General features: G+C 38.9%; 1 protein-coding gene across 24 annotated transcripts in view; it reads left to right on the top strand.

The window, feature by feature from the left end:
- DST (dystonin) overlaps window positions 1–17,038 on the top strand; it is a 447,461-nt gene extending 430,423 nt beyond the window's left edge. For 5 of the 24 annotated variants that reach the window (XM_036024282.1, XM_036024268.1, XM_028509342.2 and 2 more), the window contains 9 exons: window positions 278–440; window positions 1,932–2,086; window positions 2,260–2,334; window positions 3,203–3,220; window positions 5,889–6,006; window positions 8,566–8,765; window positions 9,165–9,275; window positions 11,975–12,098; window positions 12,961–13,223. In XM_036024282.1, the coding sequence (XP_035880175.1) occupies window positions 278–440; window positions 1,932–2,086; window positions 2,260–2,334; window positions 3,203–3,220; window positions 5,889–6,006; window positions 8,566–8,765; window positions 9,165–9,275; window positions 11,975–12,098; window positions 12,961–13,223 (1,227 nt within the window). Of the gene's footprint in view, window positions 1–277; window positions 441–1,931; window positions 2,087–2,259; window positions 2,335–3,202; window positions 3,221–5,888; window positions 6,007–7,563; window positions 7,636–8,565; window positions 8,766–9,164; window positions 9,276–11,974; window positions 12,108–12,960 lie in introns of all 24 variants that reach the window. The other 19 variants (XM_036024267.1, XM_036024269.1, XM_036024270.1 and 16 more) reach the window with 10 other exon arrangements.
- The last annotated feature ends 975 nt before the right edge of the window (window positions 17,039–18,013 follow it).

The raw sequence follows: 18,013 nt of genomic DNA, 5'->3' as shown, positions 1-18,013 counted from the left end.
GCCACCTTTGTGATTTTGGCACTGTCACAAATTTTCAGTTTGACATTTCTGGAGGAGTTTTATTTTTTCCTGTATTTGTAAAGAAAAACCAGAGTGACTACAGTAACAAGAATGAAATAAGCTTTATAGAAAAAAATTTTCTAGCTTCCCCTTTGCAAAGCTATACCTTGCTTTGAAGTAGGAAAGATGTCCTTACTAGAGGTTCATTAAAAGTAACTTTGTTCATATAACCTGAGCACAGCATTAACTCAACCAAAATATCTTTTTCCCTTTTCAGCTGAGAGAATTTGCTAACTTTGATTTTGATATCTGGCGCAAAAAATACATGCGATGGATGAATCACAAGAAATCTCGGGTGATGGACTTTTTCAGGAGAATTGATAAAGATCAGGATGGGAAAATAACCCGACAAGAATTTATCGATGGCATTCTCTCCTCAAGTAAGTCCCAAGAGAAGTGACTGAAACTGATGTAATTTTTAAAGAAAATAAGCACAGTTTAAAATGGTGGGGCCAGCAAACTTGCATTGCCAATAAAGCTTCACCTTTAAACTTGGCCCTGAAATCACCACTCTCCAAAGAAGTGTCTTTGGTAAAATTTATGGCTGTGGCTTCAGGCACACTTGAATACTTGTATCACCACAGACAGATGCCTCACACCACTGAAGCAGTGTCCTCACTAGTATAGTAAACCTAACGATACTTGATTCTTAGATGGTTTGTGTTGCTTGGCACAGTGGGAAATCAGCAAGTCAGTCTCTCATTTTGATTGATGCTCTGGTCTAACATCATCATCAGTAGGAAATTAGAACTCTGTGGTATTAACTTCTGAAGGTACGTGCCATCCTCTTGTCTGGTAGCTCGGTCGTGTGTATGTGATGTCTCTGGCTCATGTTACTGGAAGTCATTCTTAAAATAAATTTCACATAAATTATTCCTTAAGTAGAGTGATAGTTGAACCATTTGAAATTTGCTAATATTAAACAGTTTTCAACCTAGAAAAACAGCAATTTCAAGTGATTTACCCTAGTAGTAATTAAACATAAATTTAGTAAAGACATATATATAGTGGTTTGCTTTGTTATTATGTAAATCAGTTTTTTAAAAAGGACTTCAATACATTTGATAACCCTGATAATTTAATCGGCCACATTAAAATTAAAGTGTACAACAAAGAATGTCTTAAGGCAGACTTAAGTTACACTACTTACTATTTTTTAAAGACTTAAATCTTTTTTATAAAATGTTATAGTAAGTATAGCAGGTCTTACAAACTTTTAACTGGGACTATTATATGGCTTATACTGGTAGTATCTTAATTGTTACTGATATGTGGAATCTAAATACAAAGTCAAACTCTCAAAAACAGAGAAGAGGAGTGGTTGCCAGTGACTGGGGGAAATAGAAGAGGTTGGTAAAAGGATACAAACTTTTAGCCCTGGCTGGTGTGGCTCAGTGGTTGAGCGCTGACCTGCGAACCAAAGGGTTGCTGGTTCAATTCCATCAGGGCATGTGCCTGGGTTTCTGGCCAAGTGCCCAGTATGGGGCACATGAGAGGCAACCACACATTAATGTTTCTCTCCTTGTCTTTCTCCTTCCCTTTCCCCTCTATTGGGGGGGGGCGGGCGGAAAGGATACTTGCAGTTATAAGATGTAGTAAGATGAATGAGTTTTGATGAGTAACACCGTGCCTATACACAGTGGCTATAGTTGATAACACTGTAACGGAAACTTGCTAAGAGAGTGGTGTCTTTAAATGTGCTCTCTCTGTCTCTCACACACAAAAGACAGTGAGGTGATAGATGTGTTAATTAACTAGATGAGAGGAATCCTTTCCCAATATATACGTATATGTGCATGCATTTTAAATATTTTACAGTTTTGTCAATTACATCTCAGTCACACTGGGTTCTGTTGCTTTGAAAATTTCAGAGTTCCCGACCAGTCGCCTGGAGATGAGCGCAGTGGCAGACATCTTTGACAGGGACGGCGATGGGTACATCGACTACTACGAGTTTGTAGCTGCCCTACACCCCAACAAAGATGCATATAAACCAATCACTGATGCTGACAAGATCGAAGATGAGGTACTCATCATCTTTCATTACCCACGACAATGATACTGTAATGTGTTCTGGCCAGGATATCAAGCACAATTCATGAAGCCCTGTTATCTTCACGTTTAGCAGGTGTCAAGGTTTTAAGGACTCACTGTGTAATACTAACATTAAAGTGGATATGTTGTCATTGTTTTCGGCAGGTGACGAGGCAGGTAGCTAAGTGTAAATGTGCAAAACGATTTCAAGTTGAACAGATTGGAGACAACAAATACAGGGTAAGTTTCCAAAATAAACTTTGTAGTTCTTTTAAATTGAGATCTGTTGATAATTTGGTCCGCATTGTTTTCTGGGAGTGCTAGTTATTTATTTTTACCTCATATCAAAATTTAATGGTATATGAATTTCTAATTTTCATTTTAAAGTATATAAAGATAGCCCACATTTTGTATGTAAGGATGTATCTTTGACATGTACAACATGTACATTGCTTTTCAAAAGAAAAATACTCACAGAAAAACACATTTCTTATATTTACGTTGCTTCACACTACTTTGTAATATATTTTATAATGATGAGAGGTAAGTTTTCATATTTCCAATAACAAAGCTATTCCAAGCCAGAATCACAAAGTTAAAAATGTTGACTCATTCTTATAAAATGAAAAAGAGGCAGTGTTTTCCACTTATGCTGTAATTTTTCCTTTTATTCAAAGTCTTGATAACTTGGTTCCCCTTCCTCAAAACAATTATCTGAAGATGAGTGTGACTTTATCACTCTTTCTCCATGTTGAAACATCTCTTACATGTAGTAACCAGATAGGAAATGTACTGAATATCCCTAATATAATATATTACTTAAAAATGAAACATTATTCATTTTTTATTTTTATATTTCCACATTTTAAAATAGTCATCTAAATATCTGAATTTTTAACTTAATTTTGAAACCCAAGGATTTTCAAGAAAAAAAAATGCATAGAAAATGCTCTGATTGTTGTGTGCGCAGGTAGCTGCCTGCACGCCTCTGAACTAGATGCAGTATCTGGGAGCCCTGCGTGTGAAGTGTGTGTGTATTCTAGAGCCATGTAGAAAGTTTCCTGTTGAACTAATTATATCTTTCTTCCATTTTTCATTTTTTTATCAGTTCTTCCTGGGAAATCAGGTATAATTCAGTGGAATGTATTCTCAAGTTCCCAATGATTTTTTTTTTTAACTTTAATTCATAGTCATTAAAGCTTGCCATGGCCAATCTTCCCCATGCTGCCCCCTAGCTACTACACTGTTGGTTGGCGTGGTGTTTCTGTAGACGCTGTAAGGGTCCTTGATCCAGGACTCCTTTTCGCCTTGTGTCTCAAATGAGGAGATTACTTTTAAGCAAACCAGATAATGAATTGTAGCTTGGCTGGTTACAGCATTACAAGTACAATTTTCAGTTCCCATTTTTGATAAATACTATTAGCATATATTTTATTCCAGTACTCATTGGAACACACATCTGCACATGGCTTCTCTGGTGTTCTCCACCGAGGATGTATGGTAGGCAGAAGCTAGAGGAGCATCGCATGAGATAGGGACACAAAGACAGAGTCCTGAGAAGTCTCCATGGCACGAGGTCTCCATGGTACTCGGCCTCAAGGAACGTGCTGTCCCCAAAGCAGCTATGGTCCATTTGTTCTAAATCATTAATGTAGGGCTTTGCATCCTGTGGGTAGAAATTTTAACCCTGGAAGTTTTGAATATTGTAATTCCTTTTGAGGAAATGTATCTCCTGTAACTTACAAAGTCTTACAGTCATATTTTATGCCATTTGACCTCACATTTAAGTCAGTATAAATGGTTCAGTGGCACTGCATATGATCAGAATTTTAGATCTAAAGATAAGAGCAATCATATTTTGATTTAAAGGAGAAGAGTTATTTACCGTGTGCTTTTAGAAAGAACTGTGCTATGCATAGTACCTGACCACATCATCTTGGTTATTACTTTGCCTCTCAGTTTTTAAGCCCATGTTGCATCTTAATCCTCAGATTAGCTATGATACCCATTTATTCCATCACATAATTGTTTCAAGTAGATCAGCTACTTGGAAGAGTTGTTTTTAAAACTTCTATTTCTTATAATACATTATTTGGGATAGCATTTGAGGTGTAGCATCTTTTATTTTTAGAAAGGATAAAATACCTCAAAGAGTTTTCTTCATCGAAAGCACAAAGAACAAAATTAGCCTATTTTTTCTTGTCTCACAATTTGGCTCTTGGGAAAATTAGGGAAATTCTGAAGATAATCTTAGTTGTCTAGATAATGCCTTCTCAAAATAAATTCTAAAATCATTCCTATTTATTGGAATTGAAATTTCATCTCTATAAAGTACTTCAGTTAGTTCCTTAAAACTTTTGTTTTGAATGTCATCTTGGACCAAAAGTGTCTGGTCTAATTATCTGGTTACTTAAGGGTAATTTTCTTTAAATCCCCTCCTTTCCCTTTGCTTATTAGCAGCACCAAGTTTTTTCTAACAAAATACATTTTGATTTTTACACTTTGATTACATTTCAGGAACAGGTTCAATTGTAGGCAAGCTTAAATGTCAAGGCTAAAAAATGGACTTAGAAATAGCAGTGTAAAAGGTTCAATATAAAATGCATGACTTGCGGCCGGTGCCGTTCTGTGCTTTACAGGTTCTTCTGAGTTTCAGGGTCTTGAATGTGGGCTTTGTGCTAGGGTTTGCTTCTCGAAACTCAGTGATAAAGCTTATTGAAAAGGAGCAGATTGTTTCTACTTAATTTTTTTGTTTTTATCTATCATGAGCCCAGACAAATAGTCACAATAGTATTTCACTTCCCCTAAAAAAAAGAAGCTATTTTTGTTTAATTGACTGTTCATTTTGCTATGGTATCTGCTGGGTTGGCAGCCATGAAATTCAATATGGTACTTTTTATGAGTTGGACATGAGCCTATTAGAAATGATGTAAAAGTATGAAATTATTTCTCATGGGCTTTCAAAACAAATAAACCTTATGGCGAGAAACTTCGTATAGTCTAGACATTTATTCCGGACTTGCAGAATTTATAGCATTTCCAAGTGATTGGAGACCCATTGAAAGGGCAAGGGAAAACCGATTGCTTATTACTGTCCGTGGTTATAGCACAAACAGCTTTAAGAGAAAGCCTTTTTGATTTGAAAGCTGTGTCATTAATGTGCCAGAGACTGTTCTAATATTACGGCAATATAAATTGGCACATTAATCCAGTCTGTAACAAATTGGTTTACCAGATTATTAGTGATGCAGAAATTTTATTTGACTGTGAAATTTTTATTGGTCATGTTCATTTACTACTTTATCTCCTTGAGAGTTTATGAAGACCCCCCCTCCACAGATTTCCATGAAAAAGTTTTAGTGTAAAAGGAAGGTTTAATGAAGAAAAATCAGTTTCTTAAATCTTCTTTAGAATCATTTTATTTTGTATAAACCCTGGGCAAGTGGGCCAGTGCTTATCTTCATGGCTTTTTTTAATTTCTAGAAACATTTTTAATCACTGCCTTACTAATGTTGTATCTGTCCTGAGAGAGAAAAGTCATTTTTAGAAGAAATCTTTCATATTATACTTGATAACCTTTGTTATCATTTTTCAAACTATTTCCTTTGGGCTAAATCAGCATGCAGCAGTCTAACACAGATCATTACAAACCCCTCTTTCTGAGATTTTACTAATCGCTGTGAACTAAGCAAAACATTCAAGTGGGTTGCTTAAGCTACTGCAGATTACCCACCACCCTTTAGTTTAGAATGAGTGTTGACAATTAGAGGTTCTTTCTTTCTTCATCTTCACAGTTTGGAGACTCCCAGCAACTGCGACTCGTTCGGATCCTGCGAAGTACCGTGATGGTTCGTGTTGGAGGTGGATGGATGGCACTTGATGAGTTCTTAGTGAAAAATGATCCTTGCAGGGGTAAGGAGATACTTATGTCAAGATGATAGCACCATAAAAATACATCAAGTTTGTATTCGTCTCCAACATCAATGACATACTTGGATACAATTTTGGTCATTTATTACGATATAGTGAGTGTTTCACATTGGCCTGTCAGCCTGAAAGTTCCAGAGAACTTGTGGCAGCCATGTAAAACATGTGCTTCTCATTGCTGTTTTTACTTCTCTGGGTAAATGTGACACTGGTAGGCAAGAAATACTAGACTCTATCTTCTTTATGAGATGATCCCATCTGCATTTTTTTTTTTTTCATCTGCAGTTTTTAAAACGAGCAGTGACACCCACCAGGGAAAGGATTTCATCTGTCATTAAATAGCAAAGTAGGAGGAAAGAAAGTTGAGGGGATAGAGACTGAAGATATTGGATAGTGAAAATTTTTATGAAATTAGTGAATGGTGAGGAAAGTAATACTTAAAGATTAAAAAAATAAGAACTGCTAACTTTACTCTTACTTTAAAGTGGCAGATTGGAACATTAAAGATACAAACATAGACTATAATTGTTCTCACCATGTCTACAGCCTAAGAGCTTTTGGTTAGCTTTTAATTTTCCTTATTTTTTTCAGATCCTGTTATCAATTTTTGAATTTTTAATTGATTTACTTTATACATGGTCTTAGTCTCATGTACAGAATAGGCCTATTTTTCTCTGAAAAAAAAAACCAGTAAGATTTTTGTGCTTTTCTTAAACCTGTGAACTCATTTTATTTATTTTAAACAAATGAACAACAAAAAATGTCTGTGCTAGCACTATTAGGCTCCCAAGTAGGAGGTCCTCTCTGGGCCTCTTTTCTTTCGGTGCTGGCATCTGTTATCTTCTGTTCGTTTGTTTTGTTTTTTAAAGATTTTGCTTACTTATTTTTAGAGAGAAGGGAAAGGAAGGAGGAAGAGAGGGAGAGAAGCATCCACATGTAAGAGAGTCGCACGCCCCCAACTGGGGACCTGGCCTGCAACCCAGGCATGTGCTCTGACTGGGGATCAAACCTGTGACCTTTTGATTAACAGGCCAGTGCTCAGTCAGCTGAGCCACACCAGCCAGGGGTCAATGCTGGCATTTGAATACACAGGTGGTGTAGTGGAGTGAGTTCCTGTGTGCTTAGCACCCTCTCTGATAAGGCCACAGGGGATTGCTACACAGCCACACTTAGGAGCTGTGCTCTGCAAGTCAAAGATACAACCACAAATGACAGTGAAATAACAAAAGCACCCTTTTTATTTTATACTTTGAAAATAATGCAGCCTAAGGTAACGTAGCTCTGTCTATGAAACAAAGAAATTAGAACATGTAGTGTTCTGTTAGTTTGCTTAGCAAAGTTAGCGTGACTGTGGCAGCACCTTCCAAGTACATTTTTCTTCTTGAGTCCAACCTTCGAATGCTTGTCCTAATGCAACTCTTCTAAATCGTGCGCTCCAGACCAGATGTGAGCACCCTTTGCGTATTCAACTACTGTACTTTGTTTCTTCTTCTGCTAACAGTGTTCTTTAATGTGATCGGTATCCTGTGTCATTTTTTCTAGTTCATCATCATGGGAGTAAAATGTTACGTTCGGAATCAAACTCTTCAATTACTACTACTCAGCCTACTATAGGTTGGCAACCCCTCTCTTTGCCTCTCCTCTCTTACCTTTGCTCTTTCCTACTTTTACATTCTCGCTTTAATTATTTGTTTGAAAATAACACGCTTCATCCATTGCGTATGGCTTAAGTCACATCCAACTGAGCTGGTGCTTCCAAGTGTAAATTCTGACAGTTTCACACACTTGCGGTGTGTTGCAAACGTAGGTGCTGTGTAAGTGATCAAACACATGCTTACACATTGCTCGTTGGGTTCTGTGGCGTGTTCTCCGTGTGCACATGTGTTTGTATGAGTGTCGCAGCACTGATTACCTCACGGATCCTTGGGTCTGGTGTTTGTTATTGCATGTTGGTAAAACAGAGCTTTTCAAGGCATAAAATAAAACTACTAGCCTCCTCCTTTAAAGAAAAACTTGAAAGTTTATATGTTGTCATCATGATTAACAAGCCATCTGTCATTCTGTGTAATTCTATTGTTTATTTAGTCCCAATGTTATTAAAATGCTGGCATTCTCCTGACCTTAGCAGTACATGCAAAAGACACAGTCCCTGCTTCCCTGGCTTGTCTCCTCAGTGTGCGGAAAGGGTAGTGAACCCATGTGGGCATCAGTAGCTGGTGGATTAACAATATTTTAGCATGAGCTTTCCATTTTCATGCTGATTCTTTCTTTACTAGTGGTTATTCTGGCTGGTGTCTAGTGTTAGAATAAACACTTTTTTTTTCTTTCCCAAATTTACTTGTATCCAAAAGGAATGCATTGTAAAGGAATGCATTTACCTTTTTGTTGTGCTGAGTTGGGGTTGGCATGGCAAAAAGATGTACTTCAAATCCTCAGCGTGACGTGTATGGCACCAGGTGGTTGTTCGTCCCACGAAGGATTGAGCGCCTTTTTTTTTTTCTTCCTCTCCTGTTTGTGTGCACTGTTGTCTGTTACGTGATCCAGCTAAAGGAAGGACGAACATGGAACTTCGGGAGAAGTTCATCTTGGCAGATGGTGCCAGTCAGGGTATGGCTGCTTTCCGACCCCGGGGCCGAAGATCACGGCCTTCATCGAGAGGAGCTTCGCCCAACCGGTCCACGTCCGTGTCCAGTCAGGCCGGCCAGGCAGCCTCTCCACAGGTCCCTGCCACCAGCACACCCAAGGTAGGACTTGGGGAGGAAATGTTTTCCTCCCCCCATACAGTCAAAGTCTTGAGTATACTTCTGAGTGCTTTAGGACCCTAGAATTTGTGAGCTTTCTCCATTTGTGTTTCTTCTCACAATATGGCAAATGAAGGATTTTTTTTAATATATGTTTTTGCCTTATAGCCTCTAAAAAGACTGTCTCTGTAGGTGCTGCTTTGGTTACCTTCCAGATTGTTTTTTCTTTGTAAAGCTTCATTCATTTTTTGGTGTGTATGATTTGCCATCAGATCTTTTCATGTATTTTTAATTATTGTTATTCTTACTTTGAAATGTGAGTCTTGCTGATGAGTATCTTTTTCTGTGGCTTCCTTTTTGATCTGCTCTCCTTTACATTTGATTTGCCATTGTTCCATACAGATTCTCCATCCTTTAACACGCAATTACGGTAAACCATGGTTGACAAACAGCAAAATGTCAACTCCTTGTAAGCCAGCAGAGTGCTCAGACTTTTCCGTGCCATCTGCAGAGGTATCGTAAGGCCCCAGCTTCCAGTCTAACAGCCTTCTTTAATTGAAACTATCACCCACTAACATTGCTTTCCCTCTCCCTTAATATATGTGCTTTAGATAATGCTACATTGTTTTAATTGACTTCTATAAAATAATTATCAACCCAGCAATTCTTGGAAGGCGTGAGAGTAACTGGTTAACAGGAAAGACAGTTTTTGCTCCTTTAACAAGGTCAGCTTCACATAGTCACACCTGCGAGCGCTGCACCTCCTTTGTTTTTTTGTCGTCTTACTCATACTTAATATTGCTTTTCTGTCATGGGAAAGTAAAATACAGGAGATTGTATCCAGACTGAAGTAAAGTTTCTTTTAGAGCAGATGGTATGCTCTTGCTTCTAAACATAAGAAGCACTACCAACCCCCTTTAGGTGAGAATGAGAGGCAGTGTCGTTTGCAAGAGAAACCACTTCAATTAAAAGAAGTTTTATCGAGTGTTCACTATATCAAGGTCTTTCTGAATGTCTGATACATTTATTTCTGCCCAAGAACAGTAAGGCTTTAATCATTAGAGGGGATTGGGAGCTTAGGTTTGTAAAGAGTTATGTACCGTTTTCGAATGGTATGTGTATTGATTAGACTTTAATGGTTATTTTCACTCAAGCAAGCTCTCGCTTTTAATAAGGCATGATATATGGGGATGGGATATTTAGGTGATGTAAAATTTGCGAAGGTTGACACATAGGTCATTTGTATTTAATTGAAAGTCAACCTAAAGGAAATTCTCTGTAAAATGACAAACACAGGCGCCAGTTAAGCACGTTTGATCAACAAGAATCACAGTAATTAAGGGGGGGATCCCTAAATAGCTTCTCTTGAATTAAAGGAGGTATTTCATGTTCAAGGCCAGGATCCAGGTATAAAAGTGGTAAGTGGCTTTACAAAGCCCTCTGTGCTTTTCATAACATCTTCTTCCCTGGCATTTAACCCTTGCATCAGTGATAATAGGCAGGCAGGGAAAATTTTATTACCCTCGTGCCTCAGGTGGAAATAGCATTAATGATAGGGGTCGAAATGGTACAAAATCAATCATTCTTCACCCTTCCTCCTCCCCCCAGCCCCTCATGTCCACCGTGCCCCTCAACTGAGGCATGTGGCTGTCACACATTGCATCTAGAGACGTCTGCCACTCATGCTGGGTCTGTTGTGGCAAAAACTGGGAACAGTTTGAGGAACCTCAGACAACATGATTTTTGAAAATATTTAGAGCTGCTATGTTAGTTCAAATTTTTAGAAAGTAGAGAGTCCCCAAAATTAAAGTCTAAGTGTGCTATTTTGAGTAGTAGAAAACTGTGTTTTACTTCAAGTAGCCTAATCCGAGAAAAACAAACCAACCAAACGCAACAGCAGTATGCTTTTATAGAAGGGTCTTTAAAGGTAGGGCTTGTAAGAGGAAAATCAAAGCAACCAAGGTGTTCTGAGCAGAATGATTCGGGTTGTTCATGGTAATGAATTCTGCTACCTGGAGTGATATTTCATAGCTGTGGGTCCTCACTGTCTCATGGATTCTTGAGATTCTTAGGAGTTTAACTATATGGGAGTAGTCAGATCTCAGGAAAACCACTTCCTTCCTCAGGCCTCATTTTTCACAGTTGTCAAAAAGTTGTGATGAGGTGAGCGGGGAGATTAGTTGTGGGCATGCTTTGAAAGCTTAAGTATACAATATGCATGCAAATATATAAATTCTATATTGAAATATATGTATAGAATACTTACATAAGTGAATTATGGATATTATGTTAATGTTACAGATTTGTAACCCTGCTGTATCAAAAGGTCTTACATACGCTTTATTAAACATTTAAAACTACTTAATAAAGGAACAACTAATTTTGTTAATACACATAATTTAATTTCTTCCAGATAACTCCCTGTGACTTTATGAGAATCCCTACACTTCTTAGGAATTTGTCGTCTTCATTGTTGTTGTTTTTAACTTTGGGAGAATTCTCAAAATGTTGTAGTGAGCTATAAAAAATGCTGTGGTTTTACACTTATAATAAAATTTCATAGTTGTGATTGCCTTAGACAGTCTCTGTGAACTCCTGTAGGGAATTTTAAAAGACTTGTCCCCAAATGTTGCCTAGGTATCTTCTGTGCGTGGACCAGAGAAGGCAATAGAGCCAAGAGTCGAAGTGGCATTGTAGCAAGTTACAAAACGTCACTTTTCTTGCAGTTAATGTGTTTAAATTACGGCTCGGTGGGCTTTGCTCACTTATCGTTCCATTTCTGCCAATTTAGTTTTGCCTGATTTCCTATAGGCTGTGCTGCAGCAGAACACCCGAGCACAGTTTCTCAGGGCCCCACCTTCTCTCTGCGACAGGCAGCCCACACCATTGTATGAATCTTCTCTTTAACTCTGTGGCATGTACTAACAGACTGGAAGACACTCAAATACTCACAGTTTAATTTGTCTTTTGTTCCTTGCCATCCTTTGGGAATCTCTGTTTTTGTGTTTCTCTTCAACATGAATCCATTTTCTTTGGAAGTGCCCTTTGAATTCAGGGAGAGTGTAAGAAATCAGTGGAGACAAGCAAGTGGAACCCCATGCCTCATTGAAGAGGTCTAGTAGAGAGTTTGTAGCCGCCTGTAAAGTGTAGTTGGTGTTACGCCACAGAACATGAGCAATATCTTGAAATGTCCTTTCACTGGTTGAATACAGGGAACACCTATACAAGGCAGCAAGCTTCGACTTCCAGGATATTTGTCAGGGAAAGGCTTCCACTCCGGGGAAGACAGTGGCTTGATAACAACTGCAGCCGCCCGAGTCCGAACACAGTTTGCTGGTGAGTGTGGTATATTTCCTTCTTTAATGGCTTTCGCAGTATGTTCTGAAGATGAAAGTCCCCTTTCTTACCTCCTCACTGGGAAGAAATTATGAGTTGCTGATGCTGTACTGTATTCTTTTGAAATGACACAAAGCCTCAGCCTTCGACCAAGGTAGGGGATAAGTGAGTCATGGGGTAAATAATTAGAAAATCCCATTTGGAAAGTACCAGAGAAAGATGAGAACAGGAGAAAAACTATGAGAGTGTCCTATGCCTTTTTTTAGCTGCAAAGTCTTGGTTCTTCTGTCTGCTTGGAAAATGTACTGGGCTTTATTTTGGGTGGCTGAAAAAACCCAACCACTATGGACCTTAAACCAGCATTTCTCATATTTCTCACATAAACCCCAGAACCTGGGGTTCTGAGCTCAGCAAGCATGAAGCGTCTTTAAAGTTTCAAGTCTTTTAAATTCCTGTGTGCTTTCAATGGCTTCTCCTTGGGCTAAACTTTAAACTTGCACCTAAGAGTTTGTTTCATTTTGCACTGCACACATCTGGGTATACACACTAAACTTTGGAAAGGACAGCCTTTAGTTATAGCTGTTTTCTTATATCTGTTTGTAATAAATGGAATCCTGTTTTAATCAGGGTAAGCCCACACCTCAATTTCATTTGTAAACCTAGCTTTTTCTATATTGCATCTACTTAGAGTGAGGCTGCCCTACCCTTGTGGAATGGAGAGAGGCCACGAATCCACAGTATTTTCTGAGTGCCTACACGATGTCCAGAGAAGTCACTGAGACCACGGGGGCATTAGGTTGCAGGAGTCTGGTGCAAATGCACCCAGTGATAAGGGTGACCCACCTCTGCCCTTTCTCCTCAGATCCCAAGAAGACTCCCAGCCGACCAGGCAGCCGAGCTGGAAGCAAGGCCGGGAGCAGGGCCAGCAGCCGCCGTGGCAGTGACGCATCAGACTTTGACATTTCAGAAATCCAGTCCGTGTGCTCAGACGTGGAGACTGTCCCCCAGACACACAGGCCTTCGCCCCGAGCAAGTTCTCGGCCATCCACAGCCAAGCCTTCCAAAATCCCCACACCCCAGAGGAAGTCACCTGCCAGTAAACTGGACAAATCCTCAAAGAGATAGTGCAATTGGTTCCACCAAGGCCCTTCCTCGAGCATTTATTATTTAAGTTTGAAAGATGTAAAATATGATGTAGAAATTATTGTGAAATATTGCAAGAGGTGAGTTTAAAATTCTGCAGATGGCCTTATTTGTGTATTTGTCTTTTTATTTTATCTGTATAATTTTTTTGTCAGATACTCTGGGGTTAAAGTCACGTCATATGTGAGGGGGAGGATAGAGTTTAACATGCACTAACATTTCTGCACTGTGCGTCTCGAGTACACACTAAAATCAATTCCTGTACCTGCAGGTAAGTCCACACCCTCTGATGTAAGCCACAGCCCTCCATCAGTAACTAACGTTAAGGATACCTCATGACTTTCTCTTGCTCTCGTGGACACTTTGAAATGCAGACAGACACACACAAGGGATGTATTTTGATATGACTTAAATATAAACCAAAATCTGGGAGGCAAAAAGATAAACACACCTGCACAGTTCCTCAAGCTGTGTGTGACAGAGAGCTCCCAGGTAGTCGCAGTAAGCACTTGCTGGTGCTCTGATGTTCAAGAACCTTACACCGTTGCTTTGCCATTGCTTCACATGAGGCCAGAGGTGTCCTGGATGTTAGACCTATTATACTGTAAGAATATAATTATAAAGTGCATTCATATAAATGTGAGGTTTTCTTTTGCTTGAGTGGACAGTAGCACCTGTATCATCAACTCATTTTGTATCAGAGCAATTTTGCTTGCAGAAAGCTATGAAATAAAACATGTCCCTTAACTACATTGCTATGGAATTAATTTTTTTCCCCAGGGAAAAATCAGTGTATTTTTTTATGAGCAATATCAATTTGGAGTGACCAAAAAATACTTAAAAATGGATTTATTTTGATTTCTCATCTGAAATAATCATGTTCTGGTATTATATCTATATTTAATAAATATATACATTTTAACTTATTATGTATACTCACTATAGAAAGATACTAGTATGCATTTAATAAAACATATTCACTTGAACATATGGAATACCTGATTATTTAAATTGAACTTTTTTTGTTATTTTGTTTGTTTAAATTAAAGCTTATGTGTATGATGTATTTTTACTAACAATGTAACAGGCTAAGCTCAGGGGACATCAATCGCAGGGATATGATATTATAAGAAATATATAATAAAATTGCATTACCCACTAATTCTACAAATATATTTAATAAGTGCCAACCGTGTGCCAGCCAGTCGGTGACCTTGAGGCTGCAGGGCCCCCAGCCCTCTTACATTCACGGGGGAAAGAGTTAATGAACAAATAAATCACCAAAAAACATAAACTGAAACCAGGAGATATGTGACAAGGTGGCTGATTTTATGACAGTAATATAGTAATAGTCTTCTAGCCTATGTACCTTTAAAAGACAAATGATAGAATTTTCCAAAATATAAAAATGGTATCAAATATAATTACAAGTATGGCAGATTGTTACTTTGGGCATGACAGGTCATGACTTTCCCTATAAATTTGTAAGTTTATTTCAGCAAACAGTAGCGGTGGTGTTCAGGTTCAAGAGGAAGTACTGTGTGTTCCCCGTGTGGCCTTTTCATGGAGGCCAAGGCAGAAGAGACTGGAATTCCCACTAACAGAAATTAGGTGCCACTTTTAAGTGATAGTAATTCCTTCTCTCTGAAAGCATTGGTCTCAGGTGGTAGCCTTGATGGAAAGGGTAATTCTAACCTAAGAGATCACATGCTATGATGCATGCATTTGAGTATAAGCATGTCACCCAAGAAGGCAGCTGAAATTGTTGTTATTCCTTTGGTGCTTTGCATGGGATCCCGTTTCTACTTCAAAGACAAATTTAAGGGAATGATTTTATCTCAGCCCTTTTGAATGCCACCCCTGTTAAAGACCTAGGGGTTTTGCTTTTTTTTTAGTAATAAAATAACCTCTTGGAGAAAAATAAGTGGTTTAAAATATTTCAGAGAAATCTTAAGGAACTGCTCCTAGTTATCAGCAGTTGCCCTCAGGGCTTGCTTTTCAAACTCTGATGCCTCACTCATACTGTTTCATCTTGAACTAATCCTGGAGCCTCAGGCGACTTCAGAAAAGTCCCCTAGTTTCAGTGAATGCAGCAGGCACACCTCTGCTTCTCCTAAACGCATTTCTGCCCTTTACCTTTTCGTTTTATGTTTTCTTTTTCCTTCCTGCCTGCCTTAAAAAAAAAAAGACATTGGAATGAATCTCAGCTCTAAATATCTTAATGTAAAGATTGATTCTGTTAATAGAGGAACTTAGGCATATTGAAATTTTTAAGAATTTATTTGAGCAAAACGATTGGAATCGGTAGCGCCAAACCAGAAGTGTATAGGAGGGCTCCACTAAGGGGAGCCCAGAAACAGAGCTGCACAAAGAAAATGCAGAAGCAAAGTAAGGAAGTTACAGGTGGGCTACAGCTTTAAAGCCTAGTTGGCTGGCTGTGCACATTTGTCCTTAGCGGTTTGATTTTGTGACCTTGAGGAATTTACAGGCTTAGCTTTAGGTTTGCTTACATAGACTACAGTCCACCGTGGCGTTGGAGCCACCTCTGTGTAATGGCCTCCTCATTTAAGGACAGTTTCAGGTTAAAAGTTCTCCATTGTGGCCGTGGTAATTCAAGATGACCTTTGGTAAGGTTAGCCTGCTTGTTTAGCTTTGAAACAAAGTAGTGTTCACCTGAGGCCTCACACTGACCCCATCCTGGTTTCTATGCGGGACCCTGTCCACCCCCAGACCTGTCTGACCTCAGCTGGTTTCCCAACGCAGACAGAAAGAGAAATGCTCCAATTAAGCCTGAAATCACAAAACGCAAAGGCTGCGGACCAGGGATCAGGGGACTTAGGCGTCCCCTCCAGAGGCAGCTCCAGAACGCAGGCGCTCCCATAGCCCAGCAGGTACCTTTGCTGGTTCCTCCTAGCTGCAGGGACGCAGACAGGGGACCCCTTTGGTTTCCTCTTCAGACACCAGAACTTTCAAAACATAAACATATTAAAGTTTGTCAGTTTGGGTAGAAATCAATTTGAACCTGGAAGTGCCAAACCAGAAGTGGTTAGGAGGGCTCCCCTTCCCCGACAGGAGCTGGGAGGAGACCTTCATGGTGGAATTTACTTACCGGCCACAGCTTAAAGCCTAGTTGGCTGCTTTGGAAGTTTGCCCTTAGCGTTTTGATTTCCTAACCTTGAGGCATTTACAGGCTTAAATTTGGGTTTGCTTACCTAAGCAGCCACAACATTAACGCCACCTCGGCCTAAGGGTCTCTTTGTTTAATTAACAGTTATTAATCATTAGAAAATCGGGATCACGGAGTAGACTTTTGTGTCTTAAAAACCAATACTGATTCTTATGTATTGCTACCTCCTTTTCAAATAATAGGGTACTGTTTTTTTTTATAGCAGTGCAGAAGTAGGGGGCTTGGCCAGATCTCAGGTCTGGTTCCTTCAGTAGCAAATCTTGGTGGAAAGGCCTCGGAAGTGCCCGGTTGGCGGGAGGGAGGTTGACCTGTGGGAATGAAAACAGTTTGGGAAAGGATGTTGTTTTCCTTATTTTGATCATTTTAAAACTTGTAAATATTTGCAACAATAAACATTGTAATGAGCTGCAGTTGTTTTCTCCTTTTAACAAAGTGTTTTGAAATGCATGTGCTTTATTGTGAAATGGGTGGTCTGGTGCCACGCAACAATACTTTTGCAAGTGCCCAAGCTATTGTGTCTGATGACACTGCCTTAGAATCCATCTTCTCTGCCAGTGGTGTTAGTCTTCTCTGGTGGTGTATTTCCACCAATAAAAGTTTTTTGAGCAAACGCTTCTAATGAATGTACATTAATTTCTTTGATGTTGTTATTTGCACATATTTATTATTAACTAATTTCTCAAGGCTCAGTATAATCTTGGAGTGAAATTTATCTTTAACGACATTGACATAGGTGTGCATACATATTTTTTTTCTAGAAATGTATTTATTTCATCAAGATTTTCAAATGCATTTACATAGAGTTGTGCAAAGGAGCCTCTTAATGGTTTTTTAAAATTTCCTGTTTTGACGGGTTTTCCATTCCACATTAACATTATGTGTTTGTTTCCCTTTTTTACTAATTAGGTTTGCAGTTCATCAGTTTGATTATTTTCTAATATATTTTATTGATTATGCTCTTACAGTTGTCCCATTCCCCCACCTTTATTCCCATCTGCCCTGCACACCATCTCCCACCCAAATCCCCCCTTTACTTCATGTCCGTGAACTTATATGTGTGTCCATGTGTCATACATGTAAGTTCTGTGGCTTCTACATTTCCTATATTATTATTAGTCTTTGATGAGTTTTTTGGCCAAATTCTTACCAAATTTGGTTAGATCCACCCTGGTTGAACTCATGATGTGGCTGATGAAGGGCTTGTTCCAGAAGTGTCATCTCTGCCATTTTCTTAGTTGTTTCTTTCATTGTGTCTTCAATCCATGTTGATTTTTTAAAAAATGCACAGGGATCTATATAAACCACATTTTGTAAAGATTTTTATTATTTTTAGAAAGGGAAGGGAGGAAGATAGAAAGAGAAACATCAATGTGCAGTTGCTGGGGGTCGTGGCCTGCAACCCAGGCATGTACCCTGACTGGGAATTGAACCTGTGACACTTTGGTTCGCAGCCCGCGCTCAATCCACTGAGTTATGCCAGCCAGGGCTGTAAAGATTTCTTAATGAAAAAGAGATAAAATATGTAATTTCACCCAGGTTGGCATAAATAATTTGCAGTCTACTGTACATGCTGAAAGCAAACTAG

Source organism: Phyllostomus discolor, chromosome 4, assembly GCF_004126475.2.
Source record: "Phyllostomus discolor isolate MPI-MPIP mPhyDis1 chromosome 4, mPhyDis1.pri.v3, whole genome shotgun sequence".
Lineage (NCBI taxonomy): Eukaryota > Metazoa > Chordata > Mammalia > Chiroptera > Phyllostomidae > Phyllostomus > Phyllostomus discolor.
Note: the sequence above shows the minus strand (reverse complement) of the source record. Positions and strands in the feature narration are given on the sequence as shown.